Source organism: Marmota monax, unplaced genomic scaffold, assembly GCF_021218885.2.
Source record: "Marmota monax isolate L192 unplaced genomic scaffold, Marmota_monax_Labrador192_F-V1.1 WCK01_AAM20220418_F8-fsc00141, whole genome shotgun sequence".
Lineage (NCBI taxonomy): Eukaryota > Metazoa > Chordata > Mammalia > Rodentia > Sciuridae > Marmota > Marmota monax.
This window is the reverse complement of record NW_026692981.1, coordinates 4,907,129-4,926,176: the sequence shown is the minus strand read 5'-3', so window position 1 is coordinate 4,926,176 and position 19,048 is coordinate 4,907,129. Positions and strand designations below refer to the sequence as shown.

Below are 19,048 nucleotides of genomic sequence, written 5' to 3'. Positions count from 1 at the left end.
GAGCTGCTGAACTCTGGCCTCTGTTTGCATTTCTGCCAGTTCACATGTCTTACCTCTTGCTGTTTGCCTAGAAAATGTTTTGTTTATGATTCAAAATTGAGCTCTCCCATGGGTGAAACCTTGGCTGCCCATCTAACAGAATTCCTGCTTTCCCTTCCCCATTGTACCTTGGTAAATGAAGTTCTTTTCCATTCTAGGACTTACTGAAAGTCTGTTAGGAAAAAGGACCTTCCCTGGACAGGCTTCAGTTCTGAATCCACTGAGTCTCCTCCTGTTAATTATAGACATTGAATTTGAACAGTCTCTAAATGCTTTTTTTTTTTTTTTTTTTTTTGGATCTGTAAGATGAGATGTGTCATTCCATCCATAAAACAATTAATTGGGGTTCTCCAGAGATGCATATAATACATGTGCGTATATACACACACGGCACATGTACACAGGTGGGTGGGTGGGTAGGTAGACGGACGGGTGGGAAAGTTTATTATGGGAATTAGCTTGTCACAGTGAGAGACTGCCATTTGCTTACTGGGGGACTAGGAAAGCCAGTGGTGTAGCTGACCCTGAGTCAGATGACTTAACAACCAAGGGATTCACTGGTGTAAGTCCAAATAACCGAAAGCCGAGGTACCAGGAGTACCTGTGTCCAGAGTAAGAGAAGATGGCAGTCTCATCTCTGGAGAGAATCCCCCTTTCCTCTGCTGTTTTGTTCCATTTGGGACATCCATGGATTAGATGACGTCCACCCCCACTGACGAGGGGAGAGCATCTTTTACTCTGTCTGCTGATCTGAATGGTAGTCCCTCCTGGAAACACCCTCACAGACACCCAGAAATAAAAAATCACCAATTATCTGGGCATCCCTTAGCCCAATCAAGTTGACGTTTAATGTGAGTTATCAGAGCCAGTAAAGGTAACTGTTGTTAATAAATGACCCCTAAAACTCAGTGGCTTATATCAACCAAAAATTCTTGCTCAGGCTGGACATCCATCATGGATGGATTGTCTACATCCAAGTTGTCTTCTCTCCACAATTTAGAAGGGGGAAAGAGAAAAGCACTGGCGTAACCTACATATGCAATTTCTCTCCCTATTTTATTGGCATGGCAAGTCACATGCTACTCCTGAGTGTGGGGGAGTAGACTGCACCCCAGAGATGGAGCACAGATGGGATCCCACTACTTCTACAGAGTCCTTGGCAAACAGTAATACAATCGCCAAAGAAATCCCAGAAGTGCCTGTTGAGCACTGCTCCTGCATGGTGAGGAGCTGGAGGAGATAGATACATGGAGCTACCTGCAGAGCGCCTGATATTGAGCAGGAGGCAATTACGTATTCATTCATCTGCTCATACAGTGTAGAGGGGCGTGTTATCAGCTTTTCATCCCAAATCCTAGAAAGACGGTTTGATGTTCCACAAGTCTTGCTTAGCTGCGTACATACCACACCACGTACATACCATGTCACTCATAACTAAAGCAGTTAAATCACTAGGCCATTCAGCAAGACGGTACAGTTACCTAAGGTAACCTTCAGTTTGGATAATCAGACCATAGATACATCAAGGATCTTAAAGTGAACCTTTAGCATCTGCCTTTCCATTAGACTCCTTAATTATTTATGTCATGTTTTAGAGAAGCCAATAGAACTATCTCAGCGGATTGTTTAACTGCCTTTTCCCCATTAAATTGATCAGCTGTCAATTTGTTCTTTTAGTGTTTCACATACTCAATCTTTCTTTTAAATGGGAAGAAAGGCAATTCTAGGTGGATTGTGCCTCTTTTTGGAAAGTGTATCTATTCATGTTATAGACAGCATTTGGATCACAACAGTTTGCTGTTAGCTTTTTTCTTTGTTGTCTTAAGCTAATACAGTACTGATAACTTTTTGGTATGTGTTCAGTTTCGTGAATTTTAACTTTGATGTAGATTTGGGCAGCTGCCCCTACAATCATGATACAAGAGCTTTCTTGGCCTTGGTCTTATCGGAGCAGAGTAATAATTTTAAAATAAGATAAAATGCTAATGATGTCAGTTGAAAATAAATTGTGTGTACAACCACAACTTTCAGCCTTTTGGCATTAGCATGAAGTCGTGCGATGTGTGTTGATGTGCAGAAAGATTGGCTGATGCTGAGCTGGAGAGGTGTGGGGGAGGGGCGCCCGCGTGCCCAGGTCTGAGAAAGCTCATTAAAAGGGATGTTTTATCTCAACCTGCTTTACCGCATATCCTGAAGATGTGAACCCTTTACAGTTTAAAAGTGAATTTCCTATTACGATGAAGTTACAGGTCAACTGTAGATTAGACTGTTCACGCCTCCAATCCTGTCCATTCTGGAGGTAAGGACGGGAATTTCCCTTCTGAGGCTTTCTCCTCCCCTTTCTGATGCTTTTAGTGGTAATTTATTATTAAATCTCCGAGTGTAAATGCAGGTCCTGGTGATTCACTTAATGGCTGTTATAATGATATAATTAAGTGATGGATGAAATATGCCTCGGGTCCTGTTCTGTCTGGACTTGTGTGACTTTGCGGCTGTTGAAGGTGACTCTAGAAACAGGACCTCCGGAGAACACGGGTGCTGCCTTCTCCAGTGTTCCCTGGGCGTGTTGCAGGACTGGCTGGAAATCATGGTGCATGCTGCATGATGGTGTCATCTCGTCGCTCCTGCTGTAGCTCAAGGGTGCGTGCCAGCACTGAGAAGCAGACAGAGAAGTAAAGATAAGCAAGTTCTGCCCTGGGCGTGAAGGTGTGTGGTGCGACTGCGGCAGAGAGATGTGGAGACTGCGGTGAGCTAGGGCACGGAGCCGTGAGCTTCCAGCTGTCTGAACAAAAACAGATAGAAAACCAGTCACATGACATTTCCACAGCAGGAAGGGGCCTTGGAAACATGCTCAGCCGAGTCAGCCAGGCACCAGAGCACAAAGTCTGTATGCCGCTGCTCTGAGGCACCTTGAACGGTCTGCTTCAGAGGTAGCAGGTAGATGGGGGCTTGCCAGGGACGGGGTGCTGGGAGTGGGAGCGACAGTTAATGTGTATCGAGTTTCAGATTGGGAGGGTGAAAATGTTCTGCAGATGCTTAGAGGGTGATGGCTGTACGGGTTTTACTGTCCCTAATGTCACTGAACTGTTCACTTAAACATAGTTGAAATTTTAAGTGTTATATATATTTTGCCAAAACCAGGAATTTAAAAACCCACATAATATCATCTATATCTCATTCTTCTCATTTTAAAAGAACCGATTATTTTTTGGTTTGGTATTTGTTTTTGTGGGCACCAGTGAGCTAATGCCCTCAGCCCTTTTTCAATTTAACATGGTCTCACCAAATTGGTAAGTCTGGCCTTGAACTTGTGATCCTTCTGCCTTGGCCTCCCCAATTGCTGGGATTCCATGTGGGTGCCACCATGCCTGGCTTTTTTTTTTTTTTTTTTTTTTTCTTAAGGAAGTGTCTTAGATGACCTTAAACCAGTATAGAAGCACAGAGCTCAGCATTGTGAACTACAGGAGAGCAGGGCCTTCTCATGATAGTCGTCAGTGTGAGTGTAAAGGAATCTGACCAAGTATTACACGTTATACTTTCACGTCCTGAGGACTTTGGTAGCCAGTAGTGTAAATATTCAAAACCAGGTAAAATATGGTGATTAATTTGAACATACCCACATATAGGACAGTTCTTTAAAACAAGATTGTTTCCATTCAATTATTTACTTTCCCTCCTTAGTATATTAAGAGAACATAGCAGACATTGAGTTTGTGAAATGAGCCGGTCAGGTGGACGGCACCCCTGCCATGTTGATCAGGGAGGAGCCAGTTCTCCAGGCCCTGCCATCTGTGTCTTAGAAGCCTGGAGACATGGACCTCTGAATTATCAGTGGCCTTATGTTCCAATAGACGCTGTCTCCATGCTGCTCACTGTCAGAGCTCCGATGATGGGAGCACACGCAGGTGCACAGTCGTGCCACCACTACCTGCCCTCTGCCCAGGCGCTCAGCCAGCTCGGAGCAGAGTGCGTCCATGCTTCATCAGAGCTAGGTGCTCCCCAGCCTCGGGAGCCTGGACCCCACATTATCTCCATGGGGAAGTACGTTGGGATTCTGTATGTCAGTCTTCCTCCATAGGCACACCTGGATCACCATCATTTACTTGCACAATAGGCCAGTGGCTCTGTGAGGAGGGTATTATCAATACCTCCACTTCATAGATGAGGAAACCAAGGCACAGAGGCTACGGGCAAGTTTGTTTTATAAAGTGTTAAGATGTCGTCTCTCACTTCACCTCTGTCTAGTATGAGACAACCACATGTGGGTTGGCCTCTGGGCCTTCTGTTCTGTTCCACTGGTCCTCGTGTCTGTACCATGCGGTTCTTGTCACTCTAACTCTGTAGTATAACGTGAGGACTGCATTATGATGCCTCCTGCTTTGCTCTTCTTGCTGAGGGTTGTTGTGGCTATTTGGGGTCTTATTTTTCGAAATGAATTTTGAACTGTGTTTTTAGTTCTGTGAAGAATGTCATGGGTATCTATATTGGCAGAAAGCCTTTTAAAAAATATTTTGTAGTTGTAGATGGACGGCATGTCTTTGTTTATTTTTATGTGGTGTTAAGGATCGAACCCAATGCCTCACATGTGCAAGGCAAGTGCTCTACCACTGAGCTACTGCCCCAGCCCAGGAAAGCCTTTTCAATAAATGGTGCTGGGAAACCCAGAAATCCATATGTAGAAGAATGAAATTTGACCCCGTCTCTCACCCTGCACAAAAGTCAACTCAAAGTAGATAAAAGACCTGGGAATTAAACCAGAAACTCTGCAACTGATTGAAGAAAAATGTAGGAGTGCTACCTGCTCCTCAGACAGGGCGTTCATATCCAGGATATACGAAGAACTCAGAACTTAACACCAAAAACAAATCACCCAGTCTACAAATGGGCAAAAAAACTAAACAGACACTTCTCAAAAAAGAAATACAAATAGTCAACAAATATATGAAAAAACTGTTCACCATCTCTAGCAATTAGGGAAATGCAAATCAAAACTATATTGAAATTTCATCTCACCCCAGTCAGCATGGCAATTATTAAGAATACAAGTAATAATAATGTTGGGCAAAGATGTAGGGGAAACGGTCCATTCATACATTGTTGGTGGGACTGCAAATTAGTACAGCCATTCTGGAAAGCAGTATGGAGATTGCTCTAAAGACTAGGAATGGAACCACCATATGATCCATGTAGCTCACTCCTTGGTATATATCCAGAGGATTTAAATCAGCCTACTTCAGTGACGCCGCCACATCAATGTTTATAGCAGCTTAGTTCACAATAGCAAAGTTATGGAACCAACCTAGGTGCCCTTAAATGAATGGATAAAGAAAAAGTGATATTCTCTCTTTCTCTCTCTGTCCCCCTCCCCCCGCCTCACACACACACACACACACACACACACACACACAATGGAGTATTACTCAGCAAAGAAGAAGAATGATATTAAGTCAAAAGTTTTCTCTGATATGCAGAAGGTAATCCAAAATGGGGTGAGAGGAAAGGACAAAAAAGGGGAGGGGCAGAGAATTTCATCAAAATAGAGGAAAGATCAGTAGAACAGACCATGGAGATCGAGTGGGAAGAAGGAGGGATGGATTAGGGAAGAACAGGGGAATGAATCTCTCTGAACTTTTGTATGCACATGATGAATACACTGCGATGGATCCCAACATCAAATACATTCACCACACTAATAGAAAACAAAACCTAAATAAATCGCAGAAAGGTCAATGGAGTAGAGGGAGGGAGCAGGAAGAGGGGGAAGGGACAGGGGAGTGCTGGGGACTGAATCAGCACATTCTATTCCATGCTTTGTGAGTATGTAAAAATGCATCCTGATGTCATATATAACTAGAAAAAATCAATTAAAAGGGACAGCATGTCATTTGTCACCATAGTAGATACACTGAAAGGCCTCTAAAGCTGGTGCACCTGCCCCACCCTGTTAGAGCATAAGGTCTTTTTGCAGTTATTTTCCTTAAGCGTTTTGGGATCCTGTTCAGTGTGAACACCTGAGAAGCAGAGAGCACGTTTGGGCAGCGTGTTTTCTGTAGGGCACGTGGGACGAGGCCATTCTGCCAACAGTGCCTGTGCAGTCGGTGCTGAGCCAGAATGAACAGCTACCGAGTGCTCAGCCCAGAAATGGAAGTCTGTGAAGGTGAACCGCTGTTTGACCACTGGGTAGGGAGTCAGCTGCAATCCCAGTTTAGTAACGCAGAGATTCCTAGCACAGGAACCCCAGGATTTCTGTAGGAGAAACTGTAGATAAAGGATAGCTGTGAGTACTTCTATTTGGTAATCCAAACTCCTTAATGGAAAGAACTTTTCTAAAAACAACTGAGCTTCTGCTAAGAAGCCAACTGATTCAATTCCTCTGTCTCCTTGTACTTCAGTAGAAAAGCTGATGTTCCCAGTGAGCATAAAGAAGATAGGGACGCAGGGGGCCAGGTTGATTCTCATGCAGGGCTGACTGGTAACCAAGAGGTAACCATGAGAATTGGCCAGCTCTTGGCTCTAAGATCCTTCACAGTGTCGTCTTGAGGACCAAAGGCTATAACACATGTGCAAGTGTCATACTTTCAAAGCTGGGCACACACAGGTTATTAAAGAGCAGCTCGTCCCGACTCTGTGCATGGTCTGTCTCTCATGGGTGACCTGGCTGTGTGCGGTGGAGAAGGGCTCAGTTTGTCATTGCTTACGGCCTGTGCAAATGGTTACGTTACCCTGGCTTTACAAGTCTGCCACTCTTCTTTGTACCCACGTAGGATCCTCGGAGATTTTAAGACATTGAGTTTCCTAGTTTCATTCACTGTAATTTGTTCTCTTCAGTTTTGTGTCTGAGGTTCTTCTCTTTCCCTTCTCTCCAACTCTGCAACTTAAATGTAGGTACCCAGTGTCGAACCAGCTGATCTCATTGGTCACATACCTTTCCATAGTAGGTACCAAAATTATACATGATCGATCAGTAACCGAGTGCAGTAAGAAAAAAGAAATATTAAGTAATAATTTAACAATACTTTATAAATAATAAAGTGATGTTAACAACAACAAATGTGTTGCCCTAACCTAAATCTAGAAACTTCCTCCAATCAAATGCACAGGTCTCAACTGCTGCTCAAATCTTGCTGTTTTCCTTCTTACTTGATAAAGCAGAATAGGAAATTGGGAGGTGAAGGAGGAGTGATGTTTACCTTGAAGTACTTCAAAATGCTTTTGTTCTTTAGGCATCTTTTGATTTTATGTCCTTTTTTTTTTTGGTTACCTAAGAGGGACAGTGAACGCGAGGAGTGAACCTGAGAAGGGATTCTTCTGTGGGCTCCTGGAAGGGATACTAACTCGCCACATGTCATCGTAGAAATCGCCAGCCGAGGCTCCCTTGGAGAGCGCTGAAGCCCATTTTCAGCTGTTTTGTGCTCGCACCAGGTGCTGATCTCGGGGAAATCACCCTGATTTGCTGCAGGGATTAATGTCTCCTCCTTCCGTTTCTTTAAGGAAATGGCGAAGACCCTTAACCATCCCCGAGTCTACTCCTTCCTGCACATACCCGTCCAGTCCGCCTCCGACAGCGTGCTCATGGCCATGAAAAGAGAATACTGCGTGGCTGACTTCCGAAGAGTCGTGGATTTCCTGAAGGAGAAGTAAGTCTGCTGGCACTTGTGAAAGTCACCATTTCTCTTCGTTCAGAAGTGGGTGGGGACGAGTAACTTAGCGCAGCTCACGGGGAAAGGTGCCAGGGAGAAGGTGGGTCTCGAGGCTTGTAGGCCCTCCTTCCCTTGGGCACTTTCGCTGTGGGTTCTCCTGTCCCCGCAGTTTGTGCCCCTGCCACCTGTGCAGGTCGCCCTATGTGTTGTCTAGTCTCTAAGGAAGTGTGAGCCGTGGTTATTTTCATACCTCACCTGGTGGATGAAACCTGTGTTGGCTTTGCTCTGCTTTAAGTCTCCTGAGAGCTTTCTGAAGTCATGAGTGGGTTTTGAGATGGACATAGGGACCAAGTCGTGGCACTAAAAAATGGGTGATTTTCTACTGACTTGCATTTTTTGAGGAGTGCTGGAGCGTCGTTGCTTTTACCCACTGATCCCAGTTAGTTACTTGTGATGTCAAGGAGGCGGGAGGATTCTGGTGTTCAAATTCCTACTGACCAAAGTTAAGGCATGTTTTCATAGTCCCAGATGTGAATGGTAGTTTAGTTTCCGTAAAGAACACTTGCAGCCCGTAATTATGTTCTTCAGAATCCTGCTCAAACGGGGAAGGGTCTGAGATTAGGCCAGGCAGGGAGCAGAGGTGCCCGCCAAGGCCCCGAGACCGTCCCAAGCCCAGGCCACGGTTCACCCTCAGGGAACTTGTCTTTCATCTTGGTGTATTTTGGGGTCTCCTCACTTTCCATAGATTTTTCCACTGTTGTTTTTCTTGATTAAGATACAACTTTTTATTTCCATCTTCTTGTTTATAATTGCATACCTTTGTACCATGTCGAAGGACTACATAGATATGGTTGCTCTGTACTGATGGTAAGCAATTACTTTTTCCACCTATAATTAGTCATTCATCCGCATAAAATTGTTTTAAGATATTTTTCTTCTTCTTTTTACTCTTTTCTCATCTTTCCTTTATGTGTCTCTTAATTTTTTTTCCACCTCTAGACTTTTTTTGATTATCCTAACCCTAGAAATAGGCACTTGGTGGGCATCCACACAAATGCAGCCAATCATTCAAATATTCAATGTAGTGGAAAGAAAGCATATTTATTCCAAGATACCATGATTATAGTCCGTATATATATACAGCTTCAAAACAGCAGAATAGCAACGCTCTCTACCGTGTCTAATACTCTTGGATCTCTAACAGAACTGGTCAAGGCTAAAGAACACACATTTTTATATTAAACATCTCTTGTTGGTCTATGGCCTGACCTTGATGTTATTCAAGCTTTTGTAGGTAACTTGTCTCAGGAGAGTCGTTGAAGGCACGCTGGCACTGGTGAATGGAATGTGTTCAGAATTGGAAAAAAAAAAAAAATTGTTACACCTGTGAGATTCCTTCTCTTGCTTATTGAAACAGCAGCCGATAACGCACACACTTCGCACATCTTGCACAAGGCTTTGCCAAGCACAGACATGCAGCCCTGGTGAGGAACAGACCCGGAGGCTTCCCAGATCGGCTGTTGCATTGTGCGGTGGAGTGAGCTGAAGGAATCATCACTGCTCTGGCCTTCCTTTGGGCGAGCGCTGACTCAGTTTGTGGAATTACTGTGGCTATTTACCTAGACAGCATTTGCCAACAAGTTCAGTCCTTTCAATTGCTCTGTAGATGGACATGTTGAATCTGCTGCATCTTGAACAGTCTGAGCAGCCTCCTTGAGCTTTGTGGAGGTCAGAGAGGATGAGCACATCGAGGCGTTAGAAAATGATTTCTTGCCATCGTTCATTGACTACATTCAGTTCAGGGTCTTTTCTTTGGACTTTCAACTATCTGAGTAGCTTTTCTAGAAGTATGTGACTAACTAGAGATCCTAGAACAAAGTTCTCTGCCCAGTGATCTCCAGAGCAGAGAAGTTTGAGAGGATGATGGACACGCCTGGAGAAGACCTTGCCTCCTCCCATACAGCCCAGCCTTCATTTCAGTTTTAAGTGCTATTAATTCCTGGAATATAGATAAACCTCCAGTCAGTCAGGGTTTTAACAGATGAAAATTAACTCTGTATTGTGTATGTGCAAGCACAGAATCAATCCTGCTGGATAAATTCACATTTAGATAGTAACTAATATATATTGGAAAACTAGAGTAAGCAGCCAATATGATATACTTACTTTGTATAGCAGATAACTGAGAAAATTTGAGGTTCTCTACTTGGAAAAAGTCCAATTATTGCTGTTAATGTAACGAAGTGATCATTGCATAGCTTTAGGCAGCTCATTGGAACCCTAAAATTGTCTGTTTCCTCCAGTCCATTTTGTTGCTTATGGGAGTAGTACAGCCCTTTCCCATGGGGTGGTATGTTCCAGCTTCTCTCTTCAGTGGGAGGAAGTTTCCTGTCCTCTTGGGAGGACACTGATCCAGTGAGTAACTTTCCATTATGGTGGATGTTTAGGCAGAGGTGAAGTATATGAAGCAGACTTCTGATCTTTATTTTCTTACTTTAGACTAGTGCAGCTTTGTGACAGATTAGTGCTTGTTTTGTAAACACCACGGTTTCAGGGCTTCTGTGGAGGCACCAGTCAGGATGTGCCCCGTGTGTTCATCCTAAGAAGGTGTGACCTGTCAGTATGCCCAGCACTCGTTCATAACACACCCCGACTTAAAATGGCAGGTTTGCTCCTTTCTTATCTGTTTGCTCTATGAATCCTGTATAAATGTGGCCCTTTTCATTTCCTTCTCTTTTCCCCTAAAGTCTTTGAACCTTTTTTAGGTTTTTGTAATGAAATTTTCACTAATAAGCGGAGCTTCTGCCTTTCTCTCCTTCCTCAAGAGGCTTCTCAGCTCTTCACGTCGGGAATGAAGGAGGAGGCATTTCCTAGACTGTTTCCACAAAAAGCCCATCTTCAGAAGAACCTGTAGGATTTAAGGCAAAAATCCAAACTAGGAATTTACCTGAAGCTATAGACTCTTAAGCTCTCCATCCGTTGGTGTTTGTGGAGCCCTGTGTCTCAAACAGTAGAGGTGAAGTCTTTTGAATTAATGTTCCTTATGTTGCACATGGCCCCCTTTCAGCTGGGAGCCATGGAAGCTGACATTTGAGCCAACTTGAAGCCTAGTCATTATTCTCTGCAGTTGTTCGAACGTTGGCAGCCGTCCTCCCCACAGCAGCTGGATTGAAGATAACCTGGTGGTGTTGGCACATGTCGAGGCATATGGGGATTTATTAAATCATGCAACCTTTGTGAAAAAAGGGTGTCTAAATTACTTAATATACTAATTTAAAACAGCTGGTCTTGAGCAGACACTCATGACTTAAATGATTCTTTTCAGTTTTATTAATCCAGTTGAACATTAAGTAATTAGATGTTTTTATTTAAATGAATAAGATGATTTCTTGAAGTACATAATGGGATTTACAGGGTCTTGGAAGAAAACTACTTAGAACAAAGTAAGAGGTGCAGTTCTGATTCAAAAAAAATGTTTCATGTTTTTTAATAAGTACCTCATCAATTTTACTACATTCATAAATTGTCACAACTGGTTTCACTGTTCTCCTTTTAATGTTACTGGGATTTTTTTTTTCAAGTGTAAAATTTGGACGGTGATTTTGAGATACTTACTTCCCAGTTCTGGGATTCTTAGAGTGCATTATGTGAAGTATGATATGATTAGGGTTCTCAGGCCGCGTGGCCTTGGACATGGGCTGTAACTGGGGACCCCTCATTTGCAAGGCAGTGATTGCACAAAAACCCTCACCAGCATAAGCCACATAGTAGCATTCGGTCAGGAATCAACACCGTGCAGAGCGCTTCTCTCAAGCATATGTTCGAAAGCTAAGTAAAGGAATCTGAAACCTCAAATTCACACATAAAAGTGTGAAAAAATTATGAAAGACATCCTATTGATTTATATGTTTTAAGAAGTGAATCAGATTATGTATCCAGTGTCTTTTTGGTTTATGTTATTTAGACCCTAACAGTCAACATCTCTGTCCTCCTCGGGCTTGGAGACATTTTGGGTGATTAGTGAGCAGTAGCAGGTTGCATCTTATTATAGCGCTTGTGTTGACTTTTTATCCCATGACATTGTTAATGTCAGAATTCGCCATGATCACTTGTCAAAGTCCTGTGCACCTCTGAGTTTATTTGTAAAACATTAACCCTTTTTAGTGTGTGACATTGGTTCTCATCCCTCTAAGTTTACAGAGACTGCCCAGGGAATTGCCACAGCTAACAACTGGTGAGCACCTGGGGAGGAAGAGAAGGGGTGGACCCACGAGGTGGCTTTCCCCTGACAGCTGGTCATCCTCTGACCCCTCCGCCTGGCACTCATGCACAGAAGTGGCACAAGGGCATGAAGCCGGTCTCAGGCTGGCAGGAGATCTCAGAGTCACAGTGGTGACTCACATGGCCTATCCTATCCGGTGACCTACTTTTCCAGTCTGTCTGCAAATAATAATGCTAATTCATTAACATCCCAAGTCATTTTCCTTTCCTGTCGTTAGTCTGGGCTGCCCCGTGCTCTTACGGGAACAGATCTGATGAAAGTTGTTAAATTTGTATTTTATTCCATCTTGTCCATCTAGTTTCATTCCTAGTGGCTTAGAAACTGAAGTAGCAATTTTTATCAGAACAGGAGAAAAGATCTTGAAAAAATAAAAAAGAAGGATTCAGCAAGGATTAGGCAAGTAAGCTTGCTTCCAGCTGTACCCTGGGTGGGTTGCTGCTCCCGGAGGGGGCACCTCCAGATGGACTTGGGCAGAGCAGCCCCTCACAGCTGTTTCCTGGGGGCCTTCATCGTCTCTGATAGCCAGGTGGTTGAGGTGTCCCAGAGGTATGGGGCACTATCGTATCTGTTGTCAAATTTCTTCTGAAGGAGAGAACTTCTTTTCCCTTTCCTATATTGCTACACCCTGAGTTTCTCAAGAGGATGACGGCAGCATGGGAACAGTTATCTAATAGGGAAACACATGCACTTTCTTTTCAACTCAGCACTGTGTATGCGGATGATTATATGCCAGGTAGATTTTGGCATCCTGTGCTAATACCATATGATTTGGGGACTACCCCAAAGTTAGTCCACGGGTTGAATGTGAGCAGACTTCCAGACAGCCTAGCTTTCCATTTTGTGTCTAGTTTGGTCAAGAGAATAATCTATCATTCCCAAACTCCTTCCACCCTAAATCCTTTCTTTGGGATATGACTGTGTTCTCCTTCTCAGAAACCAGAAGCTCTGGTCCTTTAATCTTGGGGTACTTCCCTCCTGAGTGCTGTGGCCCAGCCACCAGGGTCCCTCCTCCGTCTGTGGTGCAGTGAGCCCTTCTCTGGTCTTGGGGTGCTTTCCTCGTGCGGCGTATGCGGCCCCCCACATGTTGCTGCAGACTCTGCGTTTTATGGCGTGAATGTCCGGGTTCCAAATGGCCAAAAGCCTGCCGCAGGGCCAAGCCGCAGGGACTGGCCCTAGTTTCTGCCATGGCTCCTCCCCGTTCCGGCCGCACAGGTAGCGGTTGTCTGCCTGGAACTGAGGTCCTGCAGCGATGGCGGGCGACAGCGCTCCCACACAGGAGGAAGGCCACATCTGAGGTCCGCGCAGGGCCCTGCAGTTAGCCAGGCTCTGATGAGCCCCGGCTCAGAGCCATCGCCACCCACCTGGTCCCCTCAGGGCGCCCTGTGTCCCATGCAGCAGGAACCTGCATCCAGCCAAGGCGCAGGGCGTTCCCCCCGACCGGGGCTGAAGAGGGCCGCACAGGTCCCCACCTGGCTCCTTGGTGTCCCCTGTCTTAGGACGTGGCAATGTGGGTGACCGAGACGGGGAATGAGGAGGAGGCGTTGGGGCGGCGAAGCCCGGCTTGCGCTCAGGCTGGAGCTTGGGAAGCCACGTAGGGAGGGTCCGGGGGCCAGAGGGAGACGAGGGCGGGGGTGGGGGTCACCAGGACCTGAGCAGTGGAGAAAGCTGGGGACGACGAGGTCATCCAGAGGAAGGAGACGAGCGGCAGAGAAGAGCAGGGCAGGGAGCCCGAGTTGGAGAGATGGAAGGTTCTGGACAGGTCCAGAGGCAGAGCCGGAGGTTGGGGGAGACCTTGGAGGGATAGCTCCAGGGAAGCCAAGGGACGGTGCAGCTCTAGGAACAGCAGGTGCCAATGGTCACCTGTCAACCAGAGTGACCTCCTGCAAGCAAGCGCTGGGCCGGGTGCTCTGGGGATTAAGAAGAAGAAGAAAAAAGTCCAATTATTCTCTCTCCCAACTACCACAGGGGTTCAAAAGCAGTTGCAGTGTCCTAGGTCTACACTCAGAAGTCTTCACAGTCTCCTGTTGACAGCTGTGTCCCCGATGCCTAGCATAGCACTCGGGTTGTCCTCTGACATCCCCGCCCCCACCACACCTTTCTACACTGCTGACAAGAGACCCCAAATCAAGAAACTGGGAAGCATGCACTTGTTGAATGAATAACAGTTACTCGGGAACCCAGAAGAGTAAGTCAGGGCGATATTTTCATTGTTTTAATTAAAGCTGTGTTTTCTTTCATAAACAAGAAAATATCCTGCTCCTTGCAGGGAAACTGATATATTCCCTTTCAGGGAACCCACTTTTCCTTCTAGAGACTTTGTCTTCGTGATCCCCTGCTGCCTAATAGCTAGCATACTTATTAGGCAATATTAATTGAACCTATAATATGTTGAAAGCAAAGAGGTAAGTGCTTTGCAGGGCCTCACTCCTTTAATCCCCACAATTGCACCTGTTAGAAAATATTATCACCCCTATTTATAGGTAAGGAGAGGTTAAGTGACTTGCCCAGAGTCACAGAGCCGACAGCTGGCAGAGTTCAGAGGTGGCCTCTAGCCTCTAACTCTGCGAACTCTATTCATCGTCATTTGTGATTGTTTCCGAGTGGATAATGTTTGGAAACTGTAGAAACTGATAACTTTGTAAAAATGATACCATGCAATCAATCAGAACTTTTAAAATTATACATGCCTTAGAGCTGGGGTGTGACTCAGTGCTAGAGCACTGGCCTCGCACGCATGAGGCACTGGGTTTGATCCTCAGCACCACATGAAAATAAATAAATAAAATAAAGATATTTAAAACAAAAAGACTCATTACACATGCCTTAATGCACCCTCCCCTGCCTCCCTCCCCTCCCTTTAACTCTCCCCCTCCCTCAGGCTGAGGGCTGCTGGGTTAGGGGAGATAAAGAGGCCCCATGAGAACTGGACCAAAAGAAGAAAACCGTAAAAGCAAGCAATGAGGGTTTAATCTGGAGGATGTTTTGAATTACAAAATTGCCTGTTTAGAGTCAATGCCCTGGGGACGCTTAGTTGCAGGGCTTTTTCCCCCAAAGTCCTCCTGTCGTCTTCCTCCTTATCCTTTTTTCCCCAGAATCGGGAAGCCAAATATCCAGATGGAGCTCAAGCCCCCTGCAGTCCTGGCTCCCAGCGCTGCCTGTCCTCGTCACCTGTCACAGGCACGAGGAGAGTCGGCTCTTGGTGCTGTTGGAGGCTCCTGGGGCACATCCTCCCTATTTGCTCGACTCTAGGACCTTGGGTTCTTTCTGAGAACCAGCAGGGCATCGAGGGAGCATGGAGTCCTCCGTGTTCTCCTGGGCTTTGCGGCAGGCACTGCTACTAAGACGACAGTGGACGGTAGGAAGAAGGCTGGTGGTGGACCACAGTTACTGTTTTTAAAGAGTGAACCTCAGATTCCCCAGATCTGGCCAATTTAAATTCTGGAAGTGAGATCCCATAAAATCTTCATGAATCATTAATTTCCCAAAGACGTAACTTGTACATTTATTTGACTAATATTTATTTGTTCTAGACTGTCAGACACTCATTAGGGATTAACCATAGGAGATTTGTGAAACTTGGTAACTGTCTTTAAGGGAATGACTGTGTGTGTGTGTGAGAGGGAGAGAGGGGGAGGGGGGGAGAGAGGGAGAGGAGAGACAGAGATCCTTTTATTTTTTTGAGAGACAGTCTTGCTAATATCACCCACGCTGGCCTTGAATTTGTGATTCTCCTGCCTAAGTCTCCCAAGCAGTGGGGTTACAGGAGTGGCCCACTGTGCCCTGCTAAAGTTTTATTTTTTTAAGTTTCTGTAACCCGCTTGCCCCTAGTATGGGTTCCTCATTGCTAAGTGCAATCAGAAGGATCCCTATGATGGTTGACATTCTTTCTCTCTCCTGACACTGTTACAACATAGGCGTAGCCCTTAGTTGGCCTTCTGAGTCTCAGCAGGTGATGATTTGACCTAGCATTTTGCTAGCCTACTACAATAATTAGCTTTCTATTCTGCAATGTGAATCCTGGTAACCTGCCGCCCAGCTAAACTGAGGCCATAGTTTTAGGTTTAGAGTATCACACCTTAGATTTAATTTGTTTGAGCTTCGAGTGACCAAAAATAAAATATTATCTCAAGCAAGATTGCCGCAGTCCGGCTTCAGCAAAATAAACGGGGGGTGACGATCAACTTGTGTACATTGATACAGCAGGAGTGGGAGCCGTTTATTGTAGGACAACAGAGGTATTTATACATTCCACACAGTTTATCTTAATTAACATAAACTAGATACAGCAGTCAACCCATAAGGAATCTCCACACTTAATGGCTCGCTGGCGCCACCTCACAAACCACTCCCCCTGGCAAAATACCAGGCGCCATCCTGACTTGTTTACAGACTCTAACACAAGATATATTTTATTCTTTCACATAAAAAAAAAAATACTACAAGTGGCATGTCCAGAGTATCCAGGGTCTTAGGATTCTGTCTTGTTGTTCCGATCTCCTCAGCAGGAATTTCTCTCTCCAGTCCCAGGCTCTGCTTAAAGTCCGACCCTCAAGGCTGCATTCTAGCCAGCTAGTGCGTCCCCCTCCTACCACCTCAGATGTCGTACGTGACACTTCCACTTAGTTGGCGTTGGCCATTCCTAGCCTGGAAATACAGCATCTATTCCAGGCATCTATGTGTCTAGCTCAGAATTTGTTTTTCTGGAAGAAGAGGGGAATGGGTATGGAGGGGCCATTGCTTTAGTCGGCTTTTTCACCACTGCGCCCAAAAGACTTGACAAGAACAATTTTAGGGAGAAGTTTCTTTGACTTTGGTCTCAGAGGTCTCAGTCTACAGACAGCCGACTCCGTTGCCGTGTGCCTGAGGTGGGGCAGAACATCAGGTGGACAGGTGTGGTGGGGGAGGAAAGCAGCTCAGAACGTGCAACAGGAAGGCAGGGAGAACTCTGCTCACCAGGGAAAACTGGAAACCCCCAGTGCACGCCCAGGGACCTCCAGCCACACTCTGCCTGCCCACCGTTACCCTCCAGTAACCCTGTCGGGGGCTGGTGCGCTGCCTAGGCCAAGATCTCCCAACCCCGTCTTCTCACCTCTGAACTTCCTCGCACATCTCACACATGAACTTCTGGGGAACATCGCATGTCTTCACCCTAACAGCCACCAGAGTGTCTACTGCAACATGAACTTTTAAAAATTTCACATGTTGCAGTTAGCAATTGCCCCTAAGAAGAACGAATTTAATAATCACACGCCAAGCACCTAGTTTCTCTCTGACGTTAGACCTGGCTTCGCACAGGCTCCTGCCAGTGTCTCTAGAGCGCTTGCCAAGTGCGTATGAGACCCCTCAAAGGAAATCCTTTAGAAAGTATGTTTTCATCCTGCTGCCCAGTAATGACTCTTTCTTATACACTTGTTAGTGATTCAGTCTTTTAGTTGTATCGTGGGCAAAATATTGACTTCTTAGAGTTTCTTCCTGGAGACATGTTTTCATTGAGCAGCAAGTTTGATCTCCTGTTGACAGTTCGGCCCACTGGGTTTCTTTCTTTTTCTCTTGCAAGTAACTAACTGGTGCTTTTAGGACTCCTGATAACATTCAGTCCTAGGTGACAACAGCGTCATTTAAATGTGCAGGCTCTGAGTGGTGGGCAGAGATGCCTGTGCCTAGGGTGTGGCTTGGTAGGTGCCACCTGCCTCCAGAACCTCACATGGACAGGCCTGTGCTTCAGAGCAAAATAATGATGTTCAGTAGAATAGAAAGCAGTATTTTCTTCCCGGAGCTGGCTTGTTAATTCTTCTCTGGACGACAGTGATTTGTTATTGTTTTTGTAAGCAAGCTTGTTCCGCTGAGCTGTTTTGTATTTTTTAAATGATCAGCTTTCATACTGCATTGTTGTCCCTGTTTAGCAGCAAAAATTGTTCTTAATTCCCTTTCTTGGGTGCCTAATTTAAAAGACTATAAAATCTAATCCTTCTGAGATGTTTTCAAGGGTGTAGGCTGGGGTTATGAACGCTGTTAGGTTTGGTGAGCAGCAGGAATTTGACATTTGTATGAATAAGAATAATGTCCACCTTCTCAAAGCTAATGTAGACCTGCAAGGGACCTCGGCCTCTGTGCTTGCGCGGGCCAGAAGTCAGTGGGGCCATACAGGAGGGCCTGTGGGTGCATAGCAATAGGGTAATGTGAATTTCCACCTTCCCCAAAACAAATTGCTGGGATGTTGTCCTCTTTAGAGAGGTGTGGATTAATAGCACTTCTTACATAGGTAGCTAAACACAGAATCCAAGAGTGTTTCCAGAAAATAATATCAAGCCAGGGGAATACACCTAATAATTCAGTCAAGTGTCTGCAGTTAGGTTGTGCACTCTACACTGGTGTATTTGCAAATAGTTTTTTTTTTCCTTTTTTATGAAAGAACTGCTGAGAAAAATAAAGGAAAAATGATTCCAAATGAAGCAGTTGCTTGCTAATTTGCCTGAAACAAAGTGCTAAAACCAAAATTCATTAAATCGTTTAAAACATGAACATGTAATGTTATAATTTTTGTTGATTTCTGTTTTCTTCATGTCGCCTTAGTAGAATGTATTTTTATAAAAATGAAATTGCCTTTTATTAAGTCTTGGATTAGCTCCTGTCTATATACTGAAAGTTATATTTGATGTAAAATGGAAGGATTGCTTATGCTTTTTTTTTTTTTTCCTTTTCCTGGACTGGGGCTTAACCCAGGGCCTCGCACATGCTAGGCCACACCACGGAGCTACATCCCCATCCCTTTGTATTTGGAGATGTGCTCAGTAGGTTGCCCAGGCTGCTCTCGAGCTTGCCTCAGCCGCCTCTGAGTGGCTGGGATCACTGGCACACAGATGGTCTGCTCCCGTACAGGTGGGATGTCGTCCTTGGGTGCTTTTGGTAAAATGAACTCATTTAGATCACAACAAACTTTTGTTTCTAATCAGTACTTTTGGATTTTGAGTGTGAAGGGAGGGCGGGTCTGTGGTCTGCGACCCTCAAGTACAGAGATGTCATGTGAAGAAGGTTTGCTTTTTAGTGGCAAATGGCCCATTTCCTTAGTGCTCTCCCCTGTCATGCT

General features: G+C 45.1%; 1 protein-coding gene across 1 annotated transcript in view; it reads left to right on the top strand.

Moving 5' to 3' along the window:
• The first annotated feature begins 2,886 nt into the window (after positions 1-2,886).
• The window catches only part of Cdkal1 (CDK5 regulatory subunit associated protein 1 like 1), a 195,633-nt gene continuing 179,471 nt past the window's right edge, over positions 2,887-19,048 (top strand). Inside the window, exons 1-2 of the mRNA XM_046452522.2 lie at positions 2,887-2,976; positions 7,531-7,676. Of these exons, the coding sequence (XP_046308478.1) occupies positions 7,534-7,676 (143 nt within the window). The 5' untranslated portion in view covers positions 2,887-2,976; positions 7,531-7,533. The remainder of the gene's footprint in view (positions 2,977-7,530; positions 7,677-19,048) is intronic.